The sequence below is a fragment of the Salvia hispanica genome, chromosome 4 (assembly GCF_023119035.1).
Source record: "Salvia hispanica cultivar TCC Black 2014 chromosome 4, UniMelb_Shisp_WGS_1.0, whole genome shotgun sequence".
Classification (NCBI taxonomy): Eukaryota; Viridiplantae; Streptophyta; class Magnoliopsida; order Lamiales; family Lamiaceae; genus Salvia; species Salvia hispanica.
In genome coordinates, this window is record NC_062968.1 from 51,566,458 (window position 1) to 51,588,971 (window position 22,514).

Consider the following 22,514-nt stretch of genomic DNA (forward strand, 5'->3'; position numbering starts at 1 on the left):
CGATCATATGCATATATGTATATGTATTCAGTTTTCACCTCCTACCTCTTTTCTTAATGTTTGTTGGAGGAGGACATAAAATAAATTCAAGCTCTACAATTATCTTCTTCTTTTTTTCTTTCATGCAAATCATATTTTGATTGTTTTTGTTCTTAATGGATGGACCTACGACAAATGTTCACAGCCATTTGACTTCTGTTCATTACATTCCTCAAATAAACATAGTACTACTAATATTTTTGTGTGAATCAATGCAACTGCTAAGAAATACTACTATCAACATCTGGCAATTAAAGTTCTACATATTCTAATTTTGATAGATTAATAAATACTACTCCACAATTATATAAGTTTTACATTTTATTAACTCATTCATATTTTATGAATACTCCATATAAAAATAAATCTCATATTTAACTAAATCTTTTAGGTCACATTTCTTAAGCTCTGTGTATTGACTAAATGGAAATTGCCAATTGGAATTGTGAAATTGATAAGATGAAGGATGAAGTCATATGTATGTAAGACCCGTATTTATTTTTGGGAAATGGGTATTCCATAATGCACCTAGTTAGATGTTTAAGTAGGGGTGCGTTATAATACTAACTTTTCTTAAATTACTAACTTGCTAATTCATCAATGCAGTGTATTAAAAATATCAATACAATCACATTAAAATTTCAACACAAATTTGTGTTGACATTTTAAATATCAATGTAACACAGTGTATTAAAATATCAACTAAGTTTATGTTGATATTTTTAATACACTCCATTAATGAGTTAGCAGAGTTAACAACTTAAGAAATTAGCAACAAATGACACCTTGTATACGTAATTCTAATCAAATACTCCGTCCGTGAATATAAATCTCATTTTTCCATTTCAGTTCATTTGCAAAGAGGTGTTATGATTCACTTTTTCTATAAATGATATATAATAGTACTCATAGTCTGCTAAACTCATTTCACTTGCATTTCATTAACAAATAAGCGGGTATTCGGTTGACAAGACTAAACCTCATGATTAAATATGTATCATGTTTGATTTATAAGATTGATCCCCACAACTTAATCGTAGATGAATAGTCTTACGATAATTATTCATGGCAACCGAACATCACCTTCAAGTAATATATATACAAGTGTAATCTACATATATCATTAACCTTTTTTACTATTTTTACCAACATTTTTTTAATATTCATACCACAAATTAAATGGAACTCCTATGCGCTTGAACGGAAAGTATTGAGTAGCTCGTGGGATACAGCTAGATACAGTTCTATGAAGAGTTCAATGTATGCCAAAAATAGTAATGTGGATCCAAAAAGAGTTAATGTGGATGTCGCATTCAATTAATTAATTTAGGAAATCAGCAATATAATGACAAATTATTTATTTGTGGGCAGAATTTTATACCGCTGATGACGACGTCGTATAATTGGACGAAGTCTATGCTTCTGCTCTCTGCTGACAGAGTGACAGGAACGATCAGATAAATTTTTTAAAAATACTACTCCTACTACTACTACATGATTTAATTAGACCTGTGAATAATCCAATATAAATATTGATACGTACTTTTGTGCTTTGTGTTTTTTTTTTCTACGAAAAATTTGAAAAAAACATGTTTAGTTAGTTAAATGTAGGAAAAAGAAAATCAAACTTACTTTAGTACTTGGGATGTTTCCAAAATAAATACTACTCCTACAAATTATTGAACAAGAGAGGTAGAGACAAGTTAGTACTCCATCCGTTTTATAGTAGTTGGGACATTTCTTTTTGGCACGAAAATTAAGAAAAATGTGTATAATATGTTAAATAAAAAATAATGAAGTGTAGGAAAGGATAAAGTAAAGAGAAGAAAGTAAGAGAGAGGAAAAAATAAGTGAGAAGAAATATATTGATTTTTACTAAAAAATTCACTACTATGGAACGCATCAAAATGACAAAATGACTCTACTACTATGAAACGGTGGAAGTAAGTTATTTTCTCGACCTATTACACATACACCAAATATGTCCTGATATAAGAATAATTATAAATAAAATACAAAACATTTCATAAAATTTATGTTTGCGTCCCAACGAAAATATTTCAATACTGTATGTGTATGTGTTGTAGAACGTGAAAATTACATGTGATATTTCTTTCGTGTCTGCATAGTTTTTTGACTAAGAAAGAGTAACTTGAAAATACTCCTCATTTATGCTTAATCTAGAGTACGATTAATGATTACAACATAGACTATACACATGTGCTATAATCACTGGCGGACACACAGTGGCGGATCCAAGAATTTCATATTGGGGGTGCGATAAATAATTTCACCGACATAAATATTTAAAATTCAATTTATCCTCTTCTATTATTTCCATCATTTATTTTCTAATGACTCGTTTTGTTGTGCATAAAAATATATTATTGTTTTATTTTGCTTTAAAATTTTCACTAATTGAGATAGAGGCTCTTAGATATATAACTAAGAATTAATTGTAATTTAAATATTTAAACAAATATAGAACGATCATATTTTTAAAATAATTGTATCAAATATGAGCATTAAAAACTATAAATAATACTAAAAATAATATCTAACCATACTTTTATTGTGAATAAAACAAATGATAGAGTAAATAATAAATTATTACATGTAATCAAACCTAAAATGGAGACAGAGACAGTAATCGCTAGGCAAATAAACTACTATATTTGTAACCAAACATTTTGAATTAGATTGTAATTAGAAACTATAAACAAATAATGAAGATAGAATATAGCGCGTGAAGAGGAGTAGAATAGAGCGGCATTTAATGAAGATAATAGAATATAGCCTAATGAAGATAAAATAGCAAAAATTGTGCCTGCTATGCTACGAAAGTTGAGCAGATTACCATTAGGCTATATACAATTTTTGGGGTACCACCGTCCTCCTTTGTTATCAATTGGATCCACCAGTGTATCCCGCGGATACACGTGCAAATGGGGGAGGGCTTAAGGGCTTCAGCTCATACCCAAAATATTTTATGGGATTTTATATTTTGAAAATGATTAAAAATTTTGAAATTTATCTCCAGCCCACACCAAAATAACGATATTGAAGATTAAATTATCAAAAATTGAATAGTAAGATGGGTTGAAATGAATCAAAGAAGTCAAAAATTACATAGAATAAAATGAAAAACAATGATTTACTTAGATGAATTTGAGGAAGAAGATGACTTGATGATTACAATTAATATTATAAACTTCCTAGTAAATGAGTCAAGACGGTGTGCTTTTCTAAAAATTGCTGAGTCTTTTATTGGCTACTATAAGGACTCTTAAAAGTCTATTCGTTTTGATGGAAATATTTGGATTTCTTTAAAAATGTGTTTAGTTAAATTTTCTTTGGACTTAGGGAGAGTAAACTAAATTTCAATTTATTAACTTAGTTTTCAATGAGTGAATTCTAATTTTTCGTCTCCTTTATAACTTTTTCCAGTATCATAATTTACAAAGTACTATTTTAATTTTCTTTCCAAATAATCAATGTAAACTCAGTTTTTATTTTCTTAGTGACTTTAATCCATAAATTAAATTTTTAGACTTGATTCTTTTCAATCTAATTATACAAAAACTTCTTGTATTTTACTGTATTTTTTATTAAAAAAAAATACTTTAAGCCCGTTTACAAAAATACTTTTTTTTTGGGTATATTCACCAAAATTAATATCATTTCTATCTATAGAAAGATTTCCACCAATTTTTCTTTCCTCCTATTGTACTTTATCATTGCTTCTCTTTTATCTTTTTACAATACGAATAAGCATTAAAACTTCTTTCGTCCATAAGACTATTTTTCGTAGATAATGAGAGTATATAGTGAAGCCCCTACTAACAAAAATTCCTGCGTCCGCCCCTAATGCTGATACGTATGAACTCCGACATGCAACATAATTAATTATTTAGATATACCAATATTAGCTATGGAGTCATTCGTATCATATGGACTTGACCTAATACAAACCCGCACATACTAAAATTGGATATAGTCACTTACATGATACATCACAAATAATTGATTTAACCCGATACAATCCCACCATAAAATCCATAATTATTTATATGACCAAAATCATACTTTGATTAGTAACGCTTTTCAAGATTGAATCGGGTCAGGCGGGGTCGAGTCTACTTCAAAAACAAATGGACTATAATTTTCTTATTTTATGGAGTGAGTATCTGTTGTGTTGGGCTCTATTATTTTAGAACGATGAATTTTCTATTTGGTTAATTTTATCACAATTCTTAAAATAGATCGATATCCAATATTTCATGTGAGGATCCTAAAAGTTGTTAATTACTATATCATCCAAGTTTACTTCAATTAAAGCTCCAATTTATCAACGCCTACAATTATTTTTTTTGAAAGCAATTGCTGTAATTGATTTTTAGCGATAGATTGAATTGATACGTTTAAAAATATGAAGTATACGATCGATTAAAACATTACAAAAAGTCTCTTATTTATTTTTTCATTTTGGTACGCATATCAAAATTAACATCATTTCTATTCACGTTTTTTTTTTTTTTTTTTTCATTTTTAGAGGGATTATAAATTTGATAATTTATTCAAGAAAAATATAAGTAGAATTCATTTTTGTCCTTGCTATGTTGAGTAGTCCCATATAACATGATTAGGCTTTCGGCGGTGCTTCAAGTAATCAAGTTGCATTAAACCTTTTTTCAACCTTTTGCAGTCGATGTTCTGAATTTATTAAATCATAATCATAAAACCACAAACGTGATTGTCACCGATAAATATTGGACGATGTGACACCAAAATTTTAATCAATATATTAAAGACTGCGTGTACGAGGATTATGTTCGTCGCCGTATAACGCGTTATTAAAAAACAACTAAGTCTTGCAATCAAGAATAATTGGTTTTCACTTTGGTCCAAAATTTTATACTACATCCTTAAGTTATTGGATTCTAATACTTGGGTTTTTCGGCGCAGTGTCACAATGTTTGTTTTTTATTTATTTTTTCATGTTGTTGTGGATGGCTAAAAGTTTAGTGATCTGAATGTAGTATTATGTGGTGTGTCTAGTTAGTTAATCATAATTGTAAAAATATTCTCTTTCCTCCCATTTTTCTCTCTCTTTTTTTTATAATTAATTAATTATATGTGACAATAAATTTATATATGGACTTACAAGTTACAACTCATCAACTAGCTTAGTTTTCATTATTTTTATGATATAAATTAATGGAGTATGTTATTAGTTTTGGGCAAGTATAAAGTAATTTGAAGCTATATATTAGTTCTTAAACTTTTGATGATCTGGTTTTAATTTTCCCATTTCAACACAACACTCTGTGCTTATGATGATATTTATATTGTATTTTGTTATCGAAATTTCATAATTTGAAATTACCGTTGTAAATAAATTGTGTGCTTATAAAATACTAGTAGTACATTATGAAAGTTCATCCAATATTACTCAATAATATTATTCAATGAATGTGGAGCAAAACTTTAATTTGGGAGGTTTGGTAAAAAAGCAAGCAAGTTTAGATGCATGTCGAATTCACTACTTTTGTGATACTTTGTGCTAAAAGAACGTTTAACAAACCTTTTGTCGAGAGTAAGTTCAGTTAATTGATGCTAATATATTAGATCATTATGAATTGTCGACCAAATTTACAGAATTTAGTTTAATTCATATTGCATTTATGAGATATACCCCTCGTCCTCTAATAAACGTATCGTTTTGTCATTTTTCGTCTATTTAACAATAAATGTCCCTTTTATTTTTAAATGTTTTTATAATAGACTCCACAATCCACTAATTCTATTTTACTCGGGATATTTCATTATAACACTAATATACAAATATTGGACCCACCTTCCACCTTAGTCAATTTGAATCAATTGTGATTATGCCTCAATCTTATACATTGCTCCCATAAATTGGGCAAAATTCTCTGAGATATAGAACTATCTAGTTATTAGAGTTTTTTTTTTGGGATAGGTGGCGTTCAATTCAACCAGTCCGCAACAATATGTGTAGGTAGGCATTGTCCAATTTAAAATTTTGGCTTGGTTTTGTGCTCCTTGGTGGTTAAAACAAGTTTGTATTTTTGGCTACGCAGATTTTATAAGTAAAGCAAATTCGATACTTCTATGAGTCACGTCTGACATTGTTGGATGTTGTTGTTTCATTTTTTTTTTCTTGCTACTATTTATATTGCCGCAATTAATCTGGTACACTCGTTAACCTCTAACTTTAAGTAATGTATTAATTTGTTTAATAAAATAATGTACGTGCTTTAGTGCTCTGTTGTGTTAGTCATTGTCTCCCAAAAAAAGTTGTATTTTATTTAGTTACGAATAATTTTAAACTAGTTACATCTCCTGGCACAAGTGGAAAATTAAATTAAACTATCCTGCGAGTGCGAATAATGATGAAAATGGTGAAATTCAATTTACAATAATTTGAAATTTGAAGCGCTCCATCTGGAATTGCATTAGCATTTTTTTTTTAATTGATTTCACTGTTGTCACTATCACACAAGTCATTTTCTCTTAATTCTTTTTATCTTTTTATGAAATTATATTCCTGTTTTTTCTGAACAAATTGCAAAGTTGGAGACAGTTGCAGTACATAATGCCATTGTACAGAAGGCTTCACACTAATGTGAAAAGAACAAATATACAGATATTGAAAATTAATAAAAAGGAAACTCTTATAGTAATTGATTCAACTATGAACAAATTGACATGTTCTAGAAAACTAGTTTTGTTCATAAATTATTATAGGCTCTTGCACCAACTTGCAAGATTTAGTTTAGGTAAACCGATAATGTACATATTAAATTATAATTATAAATTGTATATCTGATGGAACTCATTAAATTTAGTTAAAGGGACACGGTTATATTCCATGTTTTCAATGTCTTATTTAGACAAGTTGATATATAACAATTAAATCTTTGATGGTGGTCTAAGCTTAGTGTATAGAAGTTGTCCAAATAATGCTCTTGTACTTTATAGTACTCCCTCCACCCCAACTAGTTGATACAAAAATTTTGGGCACGAAAATTAAGAAATTATGTTGAATAGATTAAACGAAAGTAAAATAAAATAGGAAAGAGAAAAAAATAGGAAAGATAATGAGATAGTAAAGTAGATGATGAAATAAAATAAGAGTGATTGGATGTTTTGTTTTTTTGTCAAAAAGGGAAATGACTCAATTTTGTTGGGACGTCCCAAAAAGGAATACGGAGGAGAGACTCTTTAGATTTAACTTTACACATGCCGAAGATGAGTTTTGCGTTTTGTGTGAGGAGAAAGTTGAAACAATCCACCACATTATCTTTTGATGCAGATTTTCTTGCAACTTCCGCCATTTTGGATGCATGTGCTAGAATCCCGTCTTTTGCTTGCCCAATGATCCATCATCTTGCTTTATCATATGGATAGAGGCACTGTCCAAGAGACTTGATGAGAAAATTTGGAGCTCTCTCTTCTACGTGATCTCATGGTCCATCCTGTAACTCATGAATAAAGTAATCTTTGAAAAGATAAAAACTATATAGGGATGTCGATAAAAAATTTATTCTGTAGAGACTTGGTTTATGGATTAAAAGATGGTATCGTAATTTTTCTTATTCATTCGGGCAATTATGCAAGAACTCACATAACATAGATGATTATGATACACTTGGAGTGACAATTCTCTTCTTGTTGATTAGCACAAAGATGACTTTTTGGCTCGTATTATTGGTGAGTTGTGATTCTTCAAGTTTGTAGGTGGTGGTTGTTCTAGTTTGCTGATGTTCTTTAGGCTTTGGACTTGTTTATTTAGTTGTGTTTGATTGTGTATGCTTTGTATTATTCTAGGCTCCTCTGTAACTAACAAGACCGATTAAGATTTATTGATTTTTGTTTATATATTTTTTTCACGTGTAAATTTTGTATTTGGTGTAAATGGTTGGAGTAAAACTATTTTTTGGTGTGACGTATATTTAAAAATGGATTTGAATTTAGTGTAAATGGTTGGAGATGGTCATATAAATTTTGAGATGCGACAAAATTCTCTGATCAAATCTTATTAAAAATTTTGAAATCGAATTCAGTAAATATCCGAGATTTGAGGGGAAACAAATTGTTAACGTAATTATTGTATCGATATATCAGACAATGGTACTCCACATGCTTCTAGGTTGGCATGCATTCAACTTTTTACAAGTTAGTAAAAGATAAGGAACATGGATGGATTGTAAGTATAAAAATTAATTTGGATTTTATCAGCTTAAAGTTGGATGCTGTGAGGCCACCAGTTATTAGAAATTAGTCACTCACCTCTTAAAAGGTCTTATAAAGATGGGTTATCCATATTTATATAGATGAGCTATGATCGTTATCAAGTCGATGTGAGACAAGATTTAAGAGTTGTAACACCAGTCATCTCTGATGAATGTGATTAGCGAATAACGTTATGACGTGTGTTAGCTCATTCATTATGTTTTCTTTTTTTTATCTGTCCGCTACTTCTCTATAATGTTTGAAATAGTGAAAAAGATAACTACAACTTTTGCTATAATATTCACTTGTCCACTTTTGCCTGGTATTAGTATACTACCGTATGTTTTGTTGTTAATTTATTTATTGCTTTTTATGCAGCGCTCCTAAGTTGCTAGCTTTTTTACACTATGAAATTATTAAATATTTTGAGTAAATTAAGGAATATGATTGAAAAAACACTTAGATCTCAAAGTCATAAGCATAAGCATAAGCAGATTTAGTAAATAAAATAGTAAAATTAAACAAAAGAACAGCAGAGTTAGAGGCAATGGTGTAGGATGAAATGAAGCCCCACTTAAACCTTTTTGTCTCTTTCTACTTTTCCATGAATTTGTCTCTATCTAATTAAATTCTAACCAATGTTTATTAATCCATATATTAAATGCAGTTCAAATTCCCCATTAATTCTTCAGTCAAAAAAGACCCATCACCCATATATTTGTCTAATCTTTTGTGGCTTTAGTTTGTCATGCATGCGAGTTCATACACTTGGAATAAACTCGTGGTCACGGATCATGTATGAATAATTCGTTATAAAACGTGTATCAATTTATATGACTTCAAGAATAAACATTTATCATTTCATAAAAGTAGAAAAAGACCAAAAAAAATGAATTTATCATTTAACAAAAGAATAAGAAAAGGACCCCAAAAAAATAGAAAAAAACGCTTAGAAGAAATATGATGACTAAATATGTTGGGCACGCGTTTAAATAAATAGACTACTCCACTAAGCGACAAAATTGGCGGAGTGTATATAATGCTTTTCAGAAACTCTTTTCTGGTTTCATACTTACTTTATGTGTAAACAAATCTCCTAATTTCTGCCGCATAAAAAAAATATTCTTCTTGCAAAAATATGCGGTCTTAGAAATTGGGAATAAAGAATTAAGTTATAGAGAAAATAATATAGATAATATTTTATTTATATTATTCTTTTTTTTTCATTTTATCTATTTATATAATTTTTTAAAAAATATATGTAGAAAATAAAATGATTCTACTATTATGAAATGGAACAGGAACAGAGAAAGCTGAAGGTGAATAGCAGAGCAAAAGCACTACAAAATATAAATAGCAATACGAAAGTAACTAAATCCGTTCAATCCAAAACTGCTATAGACGGTATTATTTTGATTTGAAATATTCCATGCTGAATATAGTATCGATTGCGTGTTTTATTCCTCAAATCTAACTATTTAAGAAAGTTTTGAATATTACTATTTAATTACAATTATGCTTCAATATATGCAAACTTAAAAATTATTTTAATTAATTCAAACTTTGATGGCTATATAGGCTTCCCAGTTTTGGTTGAAGCTTTTTTTTAGGTTTTGCGACATACCGACGACAAATAAACATAGGTATGTTTGCTCTAATATAAAATATTAGTATCATCATTTAATATTACCATACTTTAAAATGACATTTTGTCCTCATCTAGTATCATACACATGCACGCTAATGATCATAATCATCATTTCTACAGGGATGTATACACAATAGTTTTAGATTTCTATGTTTCACTATTTGTTACTCCTATTTTATTACAGTATATTATAGTATTGAACTCTGGCTAGCCACTTCGAAAAGCTTGAGTAATTTCTAATTACATAAAATTTTGTCATTATAATTTTTTTTCCAACTAGTTTAATTTAATGATTTTTTTGCAAAAAGATAGACTTTTTACGCTATCCACATTATGTCATTAATTAATGAGATGTCAATTTTGACTTGGAAAGAGTTTGAGGTCAACTAAATTATGAAAGAGCGAATTACATTTCTCGTGCACTTTTGTGGTACATACACTTGCAAAATATTAGTTGCGGTCTTCAAATTACACCTTTTGCTTGTTTCAAGGGCTTTTTGTACTTTTTTTTTCACCATTTTTTCAAATAAAAATGCCCCAAATGCATTTTCCAAAAGCAACAGCTATTTGGCAGACATCTGGTTTCCCAAAATTTTTAATATTTTGGTGACATTTGGTATCCCAAAATTTTAATGATGCTTTTGTCAAATCAATTCAAATCAAATGCCCTTCGTGCATTTGGAGAAAATGGTGAAACACATCGATTTCCTAAGATTTGTAATGATTTGACAAATATTTCATTACAAATCTTGGGAAATCAAATGTCTGCAAATGGGTAACTGCAGTTGGAGAGTGAGTGTACAAAAATGTCCTTCGTGCATTTGGAGGCATCTTTGTTCAAAAAAAATAGTGAAAAAAATGCAATATAGTTTGTGAACCGCAAATAATATTTTGCAAGTATTGGTACCGCATTGTTACTAACTTAATACTAGTACTAATTTGTAGGGAATAAAACACCAAAGTTAACTGCGTGCATATTTACAGTCAATTAACTATAAAAGGACTTTAATTTAATGAAACAAAAGAAAAAGGTATAGGGACAAATTAAAGCAGATGTGTTTCGCCTTCTACCTAATATACACATGTGACATGCTGCTAGAACATTGACGACTCTGATCATTCAAAGTTTCATATACAAACTTAAACTGAGTTTGAGTCATTAATTACTTATTACAACAAAATCTATTCCACACATTTGGAAAAGAACGATCTTTATCAAAATTTAAAAAGTAGCTTTATGATCGGTGTTTTTTCAAAAGACAAAATGTTCATCTTGTATAGTTGTTTGTCGCTTAATTATTCTTTTTCCTATTTCTAAAGCTATGTCATATATGTAAATTACTATAACTTGTTCTATATTTTATGATCACACGTGGCTTCTTATAATTTTATATGGTACTTACTAGTTAAGATCAAGTCAATTGACTTTATTGGACACATTTAATGTTTTTATGGTTGTTAAGATTAAGTGATTGACTTATTGGATGCGTTTAATGTTTTTTTAATGGCATGTGATGACCGCTTCTGTGTTGTTAGACAGAAGCGGATATATAGATTTATTTTGGTAGAAACTATATAATATTCTAAAATTCGACTTTAGAAATTTATGACAATAATTATCACATGTTTTGTCAGCAATTTGCATGATGGTTTATACAAAATATCAAAAATTTGATGATATTATGCAAATGTAAAAAGAAATACTCCCATAATATTTTTCATATTTGACTACTGTTTTCTACTTTTCTTCCTCTATATGTGATTTTACTTTTTATTGTTAGGATGGAATTTGCGCATTCGATATATTTTTTTAATAAATTTATTGTTATTGAGCTTTTAAGCTGTATATATATTCCAACAAATGCAACATATTGGCCGAATCATCCACGACCCAATTTAATTTGACAGCTCTTAAACAACTTGTAAGCTCCTAATTTAAGCCAGACACCATCTTAATCACTACAAAAAATTGCCAGCAATATGCCTTCTAGATTCAAAAAAATAAATTATCAGTTAAAGTTATACAATAAGATGGTAGTTGGCCAACACAATACTTTTTAGATGTTAATTATATAATTATATTCATCCATTATATTCAAATTGAAAAGGTGTTTGGCTAAGCTTAATTATAAGCTCCTTAAAATAGTTTGTGAGATGTGTAAAGAATAGTTAACTCTAAAAAATGCTTGACAATAGAAACTCCTGAGCATTTATATAAAAATTAGCTCCAGCAATTTATAAACTTCCCAAAAAATTAAGTTCCACAAACTCAACTTATTATTTCTTAATTTTATAAGAAAAACATGATATTTTTGCAATTTCATTAAAGTGTGCGATATTTTATTTTGCGTTACACCATTTTTAAACTGCTTAAAATGGAAGACAATTTTTGCACTATTTAGATACTAGACCACTTTTGCTTTGCAAGTTTCTTCGACATTAATTCGGTCAATACACCTTAACTACCCTAAAATAAACCATATCTAGGATTTAGTCAACCCTAGTGTTTCTAGATGTTGACCCTTGAACATTAAAATGTTCGTTGGAAGAAATTGAGGTTGTTAGAACACGCAAATGATGATTAATACTCCTCTCTTCCATGAATAATCTCATTCAAAAATGAAAAATTTCTCTTAAATGATTACCTGTATACTTCTACTTATCCGTCTTTTCTTTTTACCTCCTCTACTTAATGTCCCTATTTGTTCTTTTTCTTTCTCTTTCTCCTATTTACCCCACTTGTTCTCTTACTTGATCAATTCCTTATTAAAACTCGTGTCTATCACTTATATTATTTTTGGTGGACGGATGAATAATTGATGTATAAATAAAAATAAATACCATGCATTCACATCATCCAGCTATTGCAAACAATTTATGAAATATAGACTTAATTTTAGTTGGTAACATGCCCTAAATCGATGCATGAAACACACCCACACAGACAATATTGTTTTAATTTTGCATAATTTGTCATTTTTAAATTCATTTTGTACATATTCTTTGTCTCGTCAATTCCAAAGCAAGATGTGAAACCGATTAACACCATAACAACCAATCAAACGAAAAAAAAAATCAACATGCCATAAAAAATGATACATGCAACAAAATATTATCAAATTATGTCATGCATTTATTTATTTTTCTCAACGAGATAGGCATGGTATTCAAAGTTAAGTTAAACTAGTCACAAATCTAACAATCAACATTATTATTATTATAGGTACAACTAGACCCCAAGCGCAAAACAAATCGAATATTAAGATAGCGGAAAAAATGTGCGAAATTAAAGATAGTTAATTTGCATCACCATGATATTGTAGGTTTCTCATCATAGTTTAACATGGTTATGATTATTTTTCTTTAAATACTACTAACAGATTAGGTTGTCGCATGCAAATACCATACGCGCGATTTCATATGTATCTTCAACTTCTAAAAGATTAGTACTGTTTCTTTTTTGTCATGTCAATGGCAAATTTTTTTTATCATAAGGTTATATATAACGTACGTACTCATCATAGTATATATATACTCATCATAATGCTAATTTTGTCATCGTATCTATAAAATTAATCAATCTAAAGCCACAACTTGCCTATTAGTGCTATATATTAAAGTTTTCTCATAACGGATTGATGATGTTATCATTATTAATACACAAGCACACCGCAAAATTAGCAAAGCTAAGGTAAATGAATATAATAGATCGAAATTCTAAAGTATTTCATGAACTGAAAATTATGAAAATTCATATGCGTGTTATTATCTATAAATTTTAATAATAGTATAGTAGTAATAGTTGCCACGTAAAAATATGATCATTAGATTTTTAAATCCAATAATTTAATCATTTATATGTATAGAGTATTCAATAAGAATGTGTTATTTATGATCCGAGTACATCCAATCCAATATATAACATCAGCCAATCTAGGTCTAAATCAGCAATATAATTAAATAAAGATATCCTGCCTAACTCACCAATTCACTCATTTCTTGCTTTATTTTGCTGTATACAGTTTGGACAGGCATACACCTTTTGGGTGGACAGCGAGCACACAAGTTGGACCGCAAGTTGCAGCCTAATTCCAAAGCCCATTTACACATTCCTTAATTGTTTATCTAATCATGTCGATGTCGGTAAACCTCAATTGACAATGGTAATTAATGATGCATTAGCACAATTATACTCCCTTTTGTCTTCCTACTTCTCCATCGTCAATACAACTCAATTCAAACATCATCTAGACAAAGAGGTTAACCGACATTCCCCTATGATGTTCGAAGAGGCAGGTTCAGCTAATATGGTCAAAACGGCGTATACATCACACCCCTTTTTGTTTCAGTCGGTTAGTTTCACTTCTTCCTTCTCTCTCATCCAATTGTAAATAAGTAAAACTTGACTTGGTTCAGATATATTGCTTTATTTATAATTGATTGAAATTTCCATTAATATAAATATAAATATTTCGAATTTCATTTTCTATTATTGAATTGTTAATTAGCAAAGGTGATTCCCCACTCTGTTTCTGTTGAGTTGGCTGCTACTTCCTCTTTTTTCCTTCTTAAATACTTCTTCTTTGACAATTTTAATAAAATCCCTCTTTTAAGAAGTCTATTTCAGACATTTATATCTCTTATAACATTACATCATTTTCTTCAATATTTTGTTACACAATTCCTCTCTTTGTGTGTCTCTGTTTTGGTTGAAGAAGAAAACAGAGAATCCTAAGTGATCGCGGCGAAGGAAAGAAATATATAGTTGGATTAGTCTGAGATTGATCGGCGATCAGTTAATTTTCAGCGGTACATGTGCTCATTAAAGGTGGCGAATCGACAGGGCAGCGGCGACTATGCCAGAACTAGGCCGACGACCACGCCTAACACTTCTTCCACCGCTTCCGCTAATCTTGACATCAATCCCTTCTTCCACATGCAGCACCAGCCCGATTACCTGCTGTCGGCGGTGGTGTCGCCGCCGCCTGCCCCACCGGGCCATGGCGAATTCGGGGAGATGTCGGCGATGGTGACGGCGCTGACTCACGTTGTTTCGGGCACCGTTGCTTCGCCGTCCAGCTCCGGCTCTTGGGCGGGGCAGAAGCGGCTGCGCCACCGCGACCACGGTGAGTTTTCGGAAAGGTTTCATGGCGGGATTGGAGAGTCGTCGTCGTCTTCATCTGTTAAACCTGGTTTGTTCTGATTATTATCTACTTTTACTGAATTTAATTTTTTTTTAAAAATTGTTGTCTTTTTCAACCCTTGCGTCATCTACCATTGATCTCAATCTTCTCTATTTTAGTAATGCTTTATTTGATTTAGATAAACATTTGAATCATTCACCAGATTTCCTCATTTATCTTTTACTCTGTCTTTATTCCCAACTTGCCATCAAGATTACTACTCCCTCCATCCATAATTAAATATTTATATTTCACTAATTCATTTTATTTATACATATTAAATAAATAAACTATTATAAAAAAATAAACGCATGTTTCCACTAATTTATGAATAACAATTTCTGTTTATTACAAGTAATTTGCTATAGTAATTTTGATGCATAACTTCCAATTTCCAGAACCGGAGTCCGTAGCTAGCGCCGCGACGCCAACCGCCGCCGAAGCCGAACCTCCGCAACAACCGGAATCCACCGCAGCAGCGCCGGAAGAGAGGAGAAGAAAATACAGAGGCGTGCGGCAGCGGCCATGGGGAAAATGGGCCGCGGAAATAAGGGACCCACACAAAGCGGCTCGAGTTTGGCTCGGCACCTTCGAGACGGCCGAGGCTGCAGCCCGAGCCTACGACGAAGCTGCGCTGCGCTTCCGAGGCAACCGCGCCAAGCTCAACTTCCCCGAACACGTCAGGGTGCTGCCGCCACCTCAGCCCTCTCAAATAGCCTCGCGCCCCGTGGCGGCGGCGGCGGCGCCGTTTTTCCAGACCGCCGGCAGGGATTACTGGGAGTACTCGCAGCTGTTGCAGAGCACCGGCGATTTGCCGGCGGCGCAGACGAATTCGATGTTCGATCAAATGTTCTACGCGTCGTCGTTGGCCGGATTGTATTCGTCGTCGCATCAATCGCAACATTCATCGTTTTTCTCTTCCTCGACTTCCCAGCATCCCATGCTGTTTTCCAGCGGCCAAACCATCCATTTCTCGCCGCCGGAAAATAATCAGCATACTCGCGGTGGTGGAGGTGGCAGTGATGCTAGCGGCGCGAGTCAGACACCGCCGTGGAGTTCCGGCCACTATCCTTCTTGCTCTAGTTCTTGATCGTATACTCTTCCGTTCTAACAAAATAGTGCACACTAGTAGTGCTAAATAGTACTAATATTATTTGAGGAAATATGATTAATAGAAAAATGTGTTAAAAATGAAAAAAAAGTTGCACTATTTTTATAGGACGAAATAAGTATTTTATTATAATTAGAATTTTCTTCATTACTTTATATAAAATACAGTTTATTTTTATTGTATTATATTTTTATTTATTATTTGTAGGCTTCAAATATTTTATGCATTGGATTTAGAGATGCAGGTGTTTTGGTTTCGAATTTTATTTCGAATTTTATGCTAAAATCTCCAACCCAAAAGTCGGGGGAAAATGAATGCATATTTTTAATGTTAAGTGGGGTAAAAAAAAAGTTATGTTTAAATGAAGAAATATTAGGTAAAAAATAATGAGAATCAGAACAAAAAGTTTGGTGCCTATGTGTATATTGTGTCCAAATCAAGAAAGATGTATAGAATAAGATGGTCGCTATCATAGTAAACGTAATTCCGTTTTGTAGCCCATACAGATTTAATGGGCAAAGATATATAAGTGGGCGTGAGGCAGCCTATTTAGGAGTAGTTTTTTGCTTTTAAAAGTTAATTTGAATTATACTCCATTTAATATAATTAGATTCTAGTTATAAGATGGTGCTTGTGGATAAAATATGTGGAGTTCAAATTTTATACTATAAATTGCAAAATTGTAATGCAAGAAAAGAAAAGGAGAGAACCATGTGTCTCATGAATTTCAATAGAAAATTTTGACCTTCACTTCATTTTATATGGGACTTAAGAAATGAAAAAGAAATTGTTATTTTGGCACTTGGGAGTTTAGGTTAGTGTATGGTGTTCGATATTCCCTTGTGTTGGGGACAAATCCTTGATGAAGGGCGTCACATTAGAGTATAGTTTGGAATTGTGAACCTATAAAGAATCAAGGTACAAGGAATTCATTTACTCACAAATACTACTGTTTTAGACTAGTAGTAATACCTTTTTATTGGCTTGTGCTGAGGATGTACGAGTACTATATAGTAAGTACTCCATTTGTTTGTTTTTGGTGTATTGTCGGTCAAAAGTGTATTGGTCGTGTGTAGGTGGATGTTGGGGGTGCTTGTTTTGGGTTGTTTATTTTCTTGAACTCTTTTGTTCATTACTTAACTTCGTGGCTTTGAGCATTATAATCAATCGAAAAATTATTACTTGCTGACCTAGTATACCTGAGTATATATAGTTGGAATTATTTAAATGGTAAGGGGCAGTCGTTTCATGACTGGTTTTGAATATGGATTAATTAGCGACCAGATGCATGCGTGTAAGTGAGGGTTATTTAGTTGTTAATTGCTTGATCACCTAATTAATTGTTCGTGGCTTATAGAGTTACGTACGTATCTTTTACAATTATTACTATTATATTTTACCTTCACGAGTGGTAGGACCATCTCAGTTATTTAATCTTTTAAATATTATAAACGATAGTTGCATTTTGTCGCTTGATCATACTATATAAGTAGGAGTATATAATTACCCTGAAAATTTGTTTTACTTTAACTACGATCTTCATATTTTTAAGATTTTAAACATTGAGAATGATTGATAAGTAATGTCTTCATTTATATAAGTTATTAATATTAAGTTTGATATAAATCCAACTTTTAAACAATCATGAATTCTAACTATATATAGGCGGATCCAGGATTTGTCATCTAGGGGTATGAGTAACGAGTCGTATGATAAATAATTATATAACACTAAACAAAATAGAAAATATCGGTAAAATAATATTTGAAATATTATTCAATTTTGAACTGGTGTATTTTTAAATAAAATAAACCAAAAACTATGCATAACATCTAATTTATTTTTCTACGACTCTTCATTTCCTGAAAGCGATGGGCTATATATTATCATCAGAGACTTGTAGAAATATTTCTTTCACAATGAAAGTCACCAAACAATCATTCAAAAGTTGATCACCAATTCTATTTCGCAACTTATTCTTCATAAACGTCATTCCAGAAAATACTCTCTCTACACTTGCAGTAGCAACCGGAAGAACAAAATTCAACTTGATAAGCAAAAAGACAAAGGGGTAAGCTCAATCTCTCTTTGTTTCAACAAGTTTCATTGAAAGAGTTTCAACAAGTTACAAGAGAACTAAGATCTTGCAAATTCTGAAAGCCATGAATATATAGACAAGTTAACAATCAAGAGACCTCAAATTGACAATCAAGAGACCTCAAATTAATGCTTGAAAAATCAGAAGAATAAAAAGTTGCAAGTTTGAGTACACTTTCTTTGTCAAAAGAAGAAAAGCCATGCAAGCTTATATTATGATTTATTTCCTTAGATGATTATTCCTTCAATATTCATAGCTATCTTTTGCAAATTTTTTAAAAATGCATTACTAATAAAATTATAATAATAGTAATAAAAAAGAAAAAAATTTGGGGAAACCACTGTCCCCTGTCATCGTACGTGATCATACGATGAATTAGTTATTGAGCTTAAATATATGTAATTTCATTCAATTTTCGAATTCAAATCATGTCTCCAAATACATTATTTATTAATTATTACTGTAATATCCTTTATAGAGCTTCGTAAGTATAAAAAATAAGAAATAGTTGAAATAGTGTTATTATAATAAGTTTCATATTATAAATAATAATGTGTCATGAAAAAGATTAGTTTCGACCTGACGCACCAAAATAGCAAAAGATTAGTACTCCATCCGTCCCTAAAAAACAACATTTAAAATGATATGGATTTTAATGTACAATTGGTAAAGTAAGAGAGAAATAAAAAAAGAAAAAGTGATTGGGGTATTGTTATTGGAGAATGAGACTCATCTTATTAGAGAGAACAAAGTTTTCTTAAATAGTACTCCTATTAATCTATTTTTAAGGGACATCAAAATGACAAATATGATCTACTTTTGAGGGACGTTGGGAGAAAATTTTTTAAGTGCGAATAGAATAATTTTTCACATGAATATCAGTTGCCTCAAATTAATGTTGATGTGGTAGCTACAAATTTACATTGCTTAAACGGCGTAGTTAAATGTCCATGCCACATCAGCTAGCAAAAAAAAGAGGATAATTCAGTTACCTATTTTGTGTGTTGGATGTGTGAATCATCGAATGAAATAGATGTACAAAAATTGATATGTTGAAGGAGAATATTGTTAGAAACAAAATTCTTTGTTTATGAATATTTTTTCGTTATTATTTAGAAGGCGTGGAAGGAACAAATGCATGCTCACTAAAATTCGACAAATAATTCAAATAAAATAAATATGGTACTTATCTACCAATAAAAATAAATAGAGTGTGCATGTTTTAATTTGATAATAACATGAATGAAGATGAGACAACACATCTATTGTCAAGTTCCATCATTTCCCCTTCCTTGTTTTATCCAGGTAACCATTTGCTTCAAGTTACCTTTGTTGAATATTTGAATTGACGATAAAAGTCGTATATATAATGATTTTATGATATATTTCAGCCAAAAAAATATGGGTAATATATTAAAACTAACCATATTCGATTAGTTATATGGGTAAAACTAGATACATTTTGTACAAGAATTGGTAAAAGTTTCTTGTCACGTACTATGTTAGACTCGCCGTTGTGGTTGGACCTTGCTGGTCGGCTAGCAATGGCTTCAACAATTCGACCCCAATGTCATTTGCACTATAAAAAAAATACGAGATTTGTTGACGAATTTACTAACAACAAATAGGCTTCTGAAAGATTACTGGGTAACATCGACAAAAAATATTTATCATTAAATCTCGTCTCTATATAGTTATAGACAAAAGTTTATTAACAAGATTTTCTATTTTCAATCACTACTACAAAATGCACCAACAAAAGTGTAGAAAGTCAATGTGTATGTTAGTATTAATTAATTAAGTAAAAGAGAGAACAGTATAGAAGAGACTTTGTTCTATATTATTCTCACTATTACTTACTTTCTCTTTATTTTTATTATTTATAAATATTATTTTCTCAAAACACGTGTGAAAAAGAGACGTGTCATCATAGCAAGGACGGAGGAAGTAGTATAATGTAATACTAATATTGAGTAAAGAAACACCACGTTGAATTATGTCTTTGCCCTAACCTTAAAAAATTAAGATACAAGTGTCAGTATTTATATGCACTTGGAATTATTTTTTTAAAGTTGGTCCAAATGTTGAAAGTATATATCTCTTTTCTAAATGATGGCCTAAAAACAGCATATTATTCCTTCCACACAACTTTATGTACATGTATAATTTGGTTTGTACCACAATATCTTTAAATGCCTTTACCTAATTTTGGTTCATCTTAATTTACCCTTCTTTTTTTCTTTTTTCTTACCTCTTGAATTCTATGATGCTGTGATCTTTTTCTTTGGTTTGGGTGTGTTGCTTTGTGTTTGTCTATGAAACTTTCGTCTTTTGTCTATGTCATCTTTTTTCCTCGACTTTTGTTGATTTTGTTCGTTTAGGTCCTTTTATGTTAGTTGAACTTTATCTCATACCGTGCTTCAATATTGCCTAGTGTGCATTAAGATAATATGGTCAAAAATCAGGATATATATCAATTTAAAACAAAAAAGATATGGCCTAAAATTTAATAGAATCAAACTAGTAGTAGTACTTATTAATTATCTCAACTATTTTCTTCTTTAGAAAACAAAACTTCCTTCTATGTATTCAATAACTGTTGATTTATCTTTGGTCATTCAAATTAGTGTAGCTGAAATAGTAAAAGAGCAAAATGAATTGTAAACTAGTACTACTCCATAATCCATATATACAACATCATCTCTATACGAATCTATTGATTCGTTATTTCATTTTATACTAGTGCTAAAGACACGGATTAAGTACTAGATGACAAAATTATCCATGTATGGGGTACAATTTACTCCCTTCGTCTCCAGTAATTTGTCACCATTTGATCCGACAAAAATTTTAAGAAGTTAGTGGAATGAGGATTTTATTTTTATATATTGGTTTTATAATAAAATGTGAGTAAGTGAGAATGATTTAGTAAAATGTTAGATTCACTACTAAAAATGGTACAAATAAAATGTAACAAATTTTTTGGAACGGAAGAAAATGACGGAACAGTTAGTTTCTTAGGTTGGAGAAAAATAATTTAACTTAAATTTAATAAATAATAAAGTAGAAAACGTAATGCACACGAGTTGAATTTTTATTTTTAAGTTGGAAAATAAAATTAAGTAATTAAAAACACGTTGAATTTTTCAACAACCAAATTAATTAGACTTTTGTGGAGACACGTGTCGCCTGGGTGTTCATTTTCTCTTTTTGTTGGAAGATCTCTTTTTTGTACACGTGCTTTCGCATAATTAAGTTTATTTCTTTCTGGGGGTTAAAAGTTAAAACTATATTGATATTCTTTTTTTTTTTTAATAATCCAAACCGTAGGGGATTGTCGATTTGGTTGTTCACCTACCAATCTCAGGCTGGATGGAGTTCAATCTATGTTCCATGAACATGTAGTATTTTCCAACCAAACAATTTAAATTTAATTTGAATAATAATTCAAAAAAATACTACTTCAGTCAAATGAATATATTCACACTCAATGTAGCATAGCCAAATTGCCGAAAAAATCATCAAGTCTGGTCAACTTTTGTTTAAGGCCACGGTTTTAAAAAATAGTTAAAATGTATCATGATTTTGACAAATTTTCTATTATCTCGTATGCAAAAAAGTTGGCGTCATGCATGCATATCATCACATTTTGATGTATATAGTACGTCTTTTAGCAATTTTTCTATCTGAGCGTAACAAAGATTGACTTACAAAGCTAGAAAATGGCTTAAAAAATGAAGACATTTAAGACGTAAATTTTGGCCATACTATATATATCAAAGTCAGTTATTTTAAAAGTTGTGAGATTAACCAAATTTGATAATTTTTTTAGCGGTTTGCTCTGTAGAATATGGTAATATTAAGATATGAGAGTTTGCCAAGTATAATTCATACTCTCTGATTCCTACTCAAAATTTACAAGATTTGTGATGGATTGAAAAATAAAATGTGATAGATTGGAGTATGATATATCTAATAGTATTAATGTAGCAGTTAATGGGTGAAGACTAACAAAAGTTGCATAGATTTTAGGACTTACACAAAAGTTGTTGGGAGTCAACTTCTATATATTCTACTCAAAAAACAAAAGAAAAGAACAATTAATCAATAAATCCTCTAATGTGCAAGCGTTGAAATTGTCGAGTTGTTGCCAAATTGTTTTTTAAGACATTTGTG

General features: G+C 30.7%; 1 protein-coding gene across 1 annotated transcript; it reads left to right on the forward strand.

The window, feature by feature from the left end:
- Positions 1–14,538: 14,538 nt before the first annotated feature.
- On the forward strand, positions 14,539–16,341 carry LOC125219223 (ethylene-responsive transcription factor ABR1-like). The gene is made up of 2 exons (XM_048121137.1): positions 14,539–15,138; positions 15,528–16,341. The coding sequence occupies exons 1-2, from the start codon at positions 14,760–14,762 to the stop codon at positions 16,217–16,219; spliced, it is 1,071 nt and encodes a 356-aa protein (XP_047977094.1). The 5' UTR covers positions 14,539–14,759; the 3' UTR covers positions 16,220–16,341.
- Positions 16,342–22,514: the final 6,173 nt, after the last annotated feature.

What these genes read in the sequence shown, in the direction of transcription:
- LOC125219223 (XM_048121137.1), top strand. Translation starts at nt 14,760, where the DNA reads ATGTGCTCATTAAAGGTGGCGAATCGACAGGGCAGCGGCGACTATGCC. An exon ending in GTCTTCATCTGTTAAACCTG is followed by an intron (nt 15,139 to 15,527) that starts GTTTGTTCTGAT and finishes TCCAATTTCCAG; the next exon opens with AACCGGAGTCCGTAGCTAGC.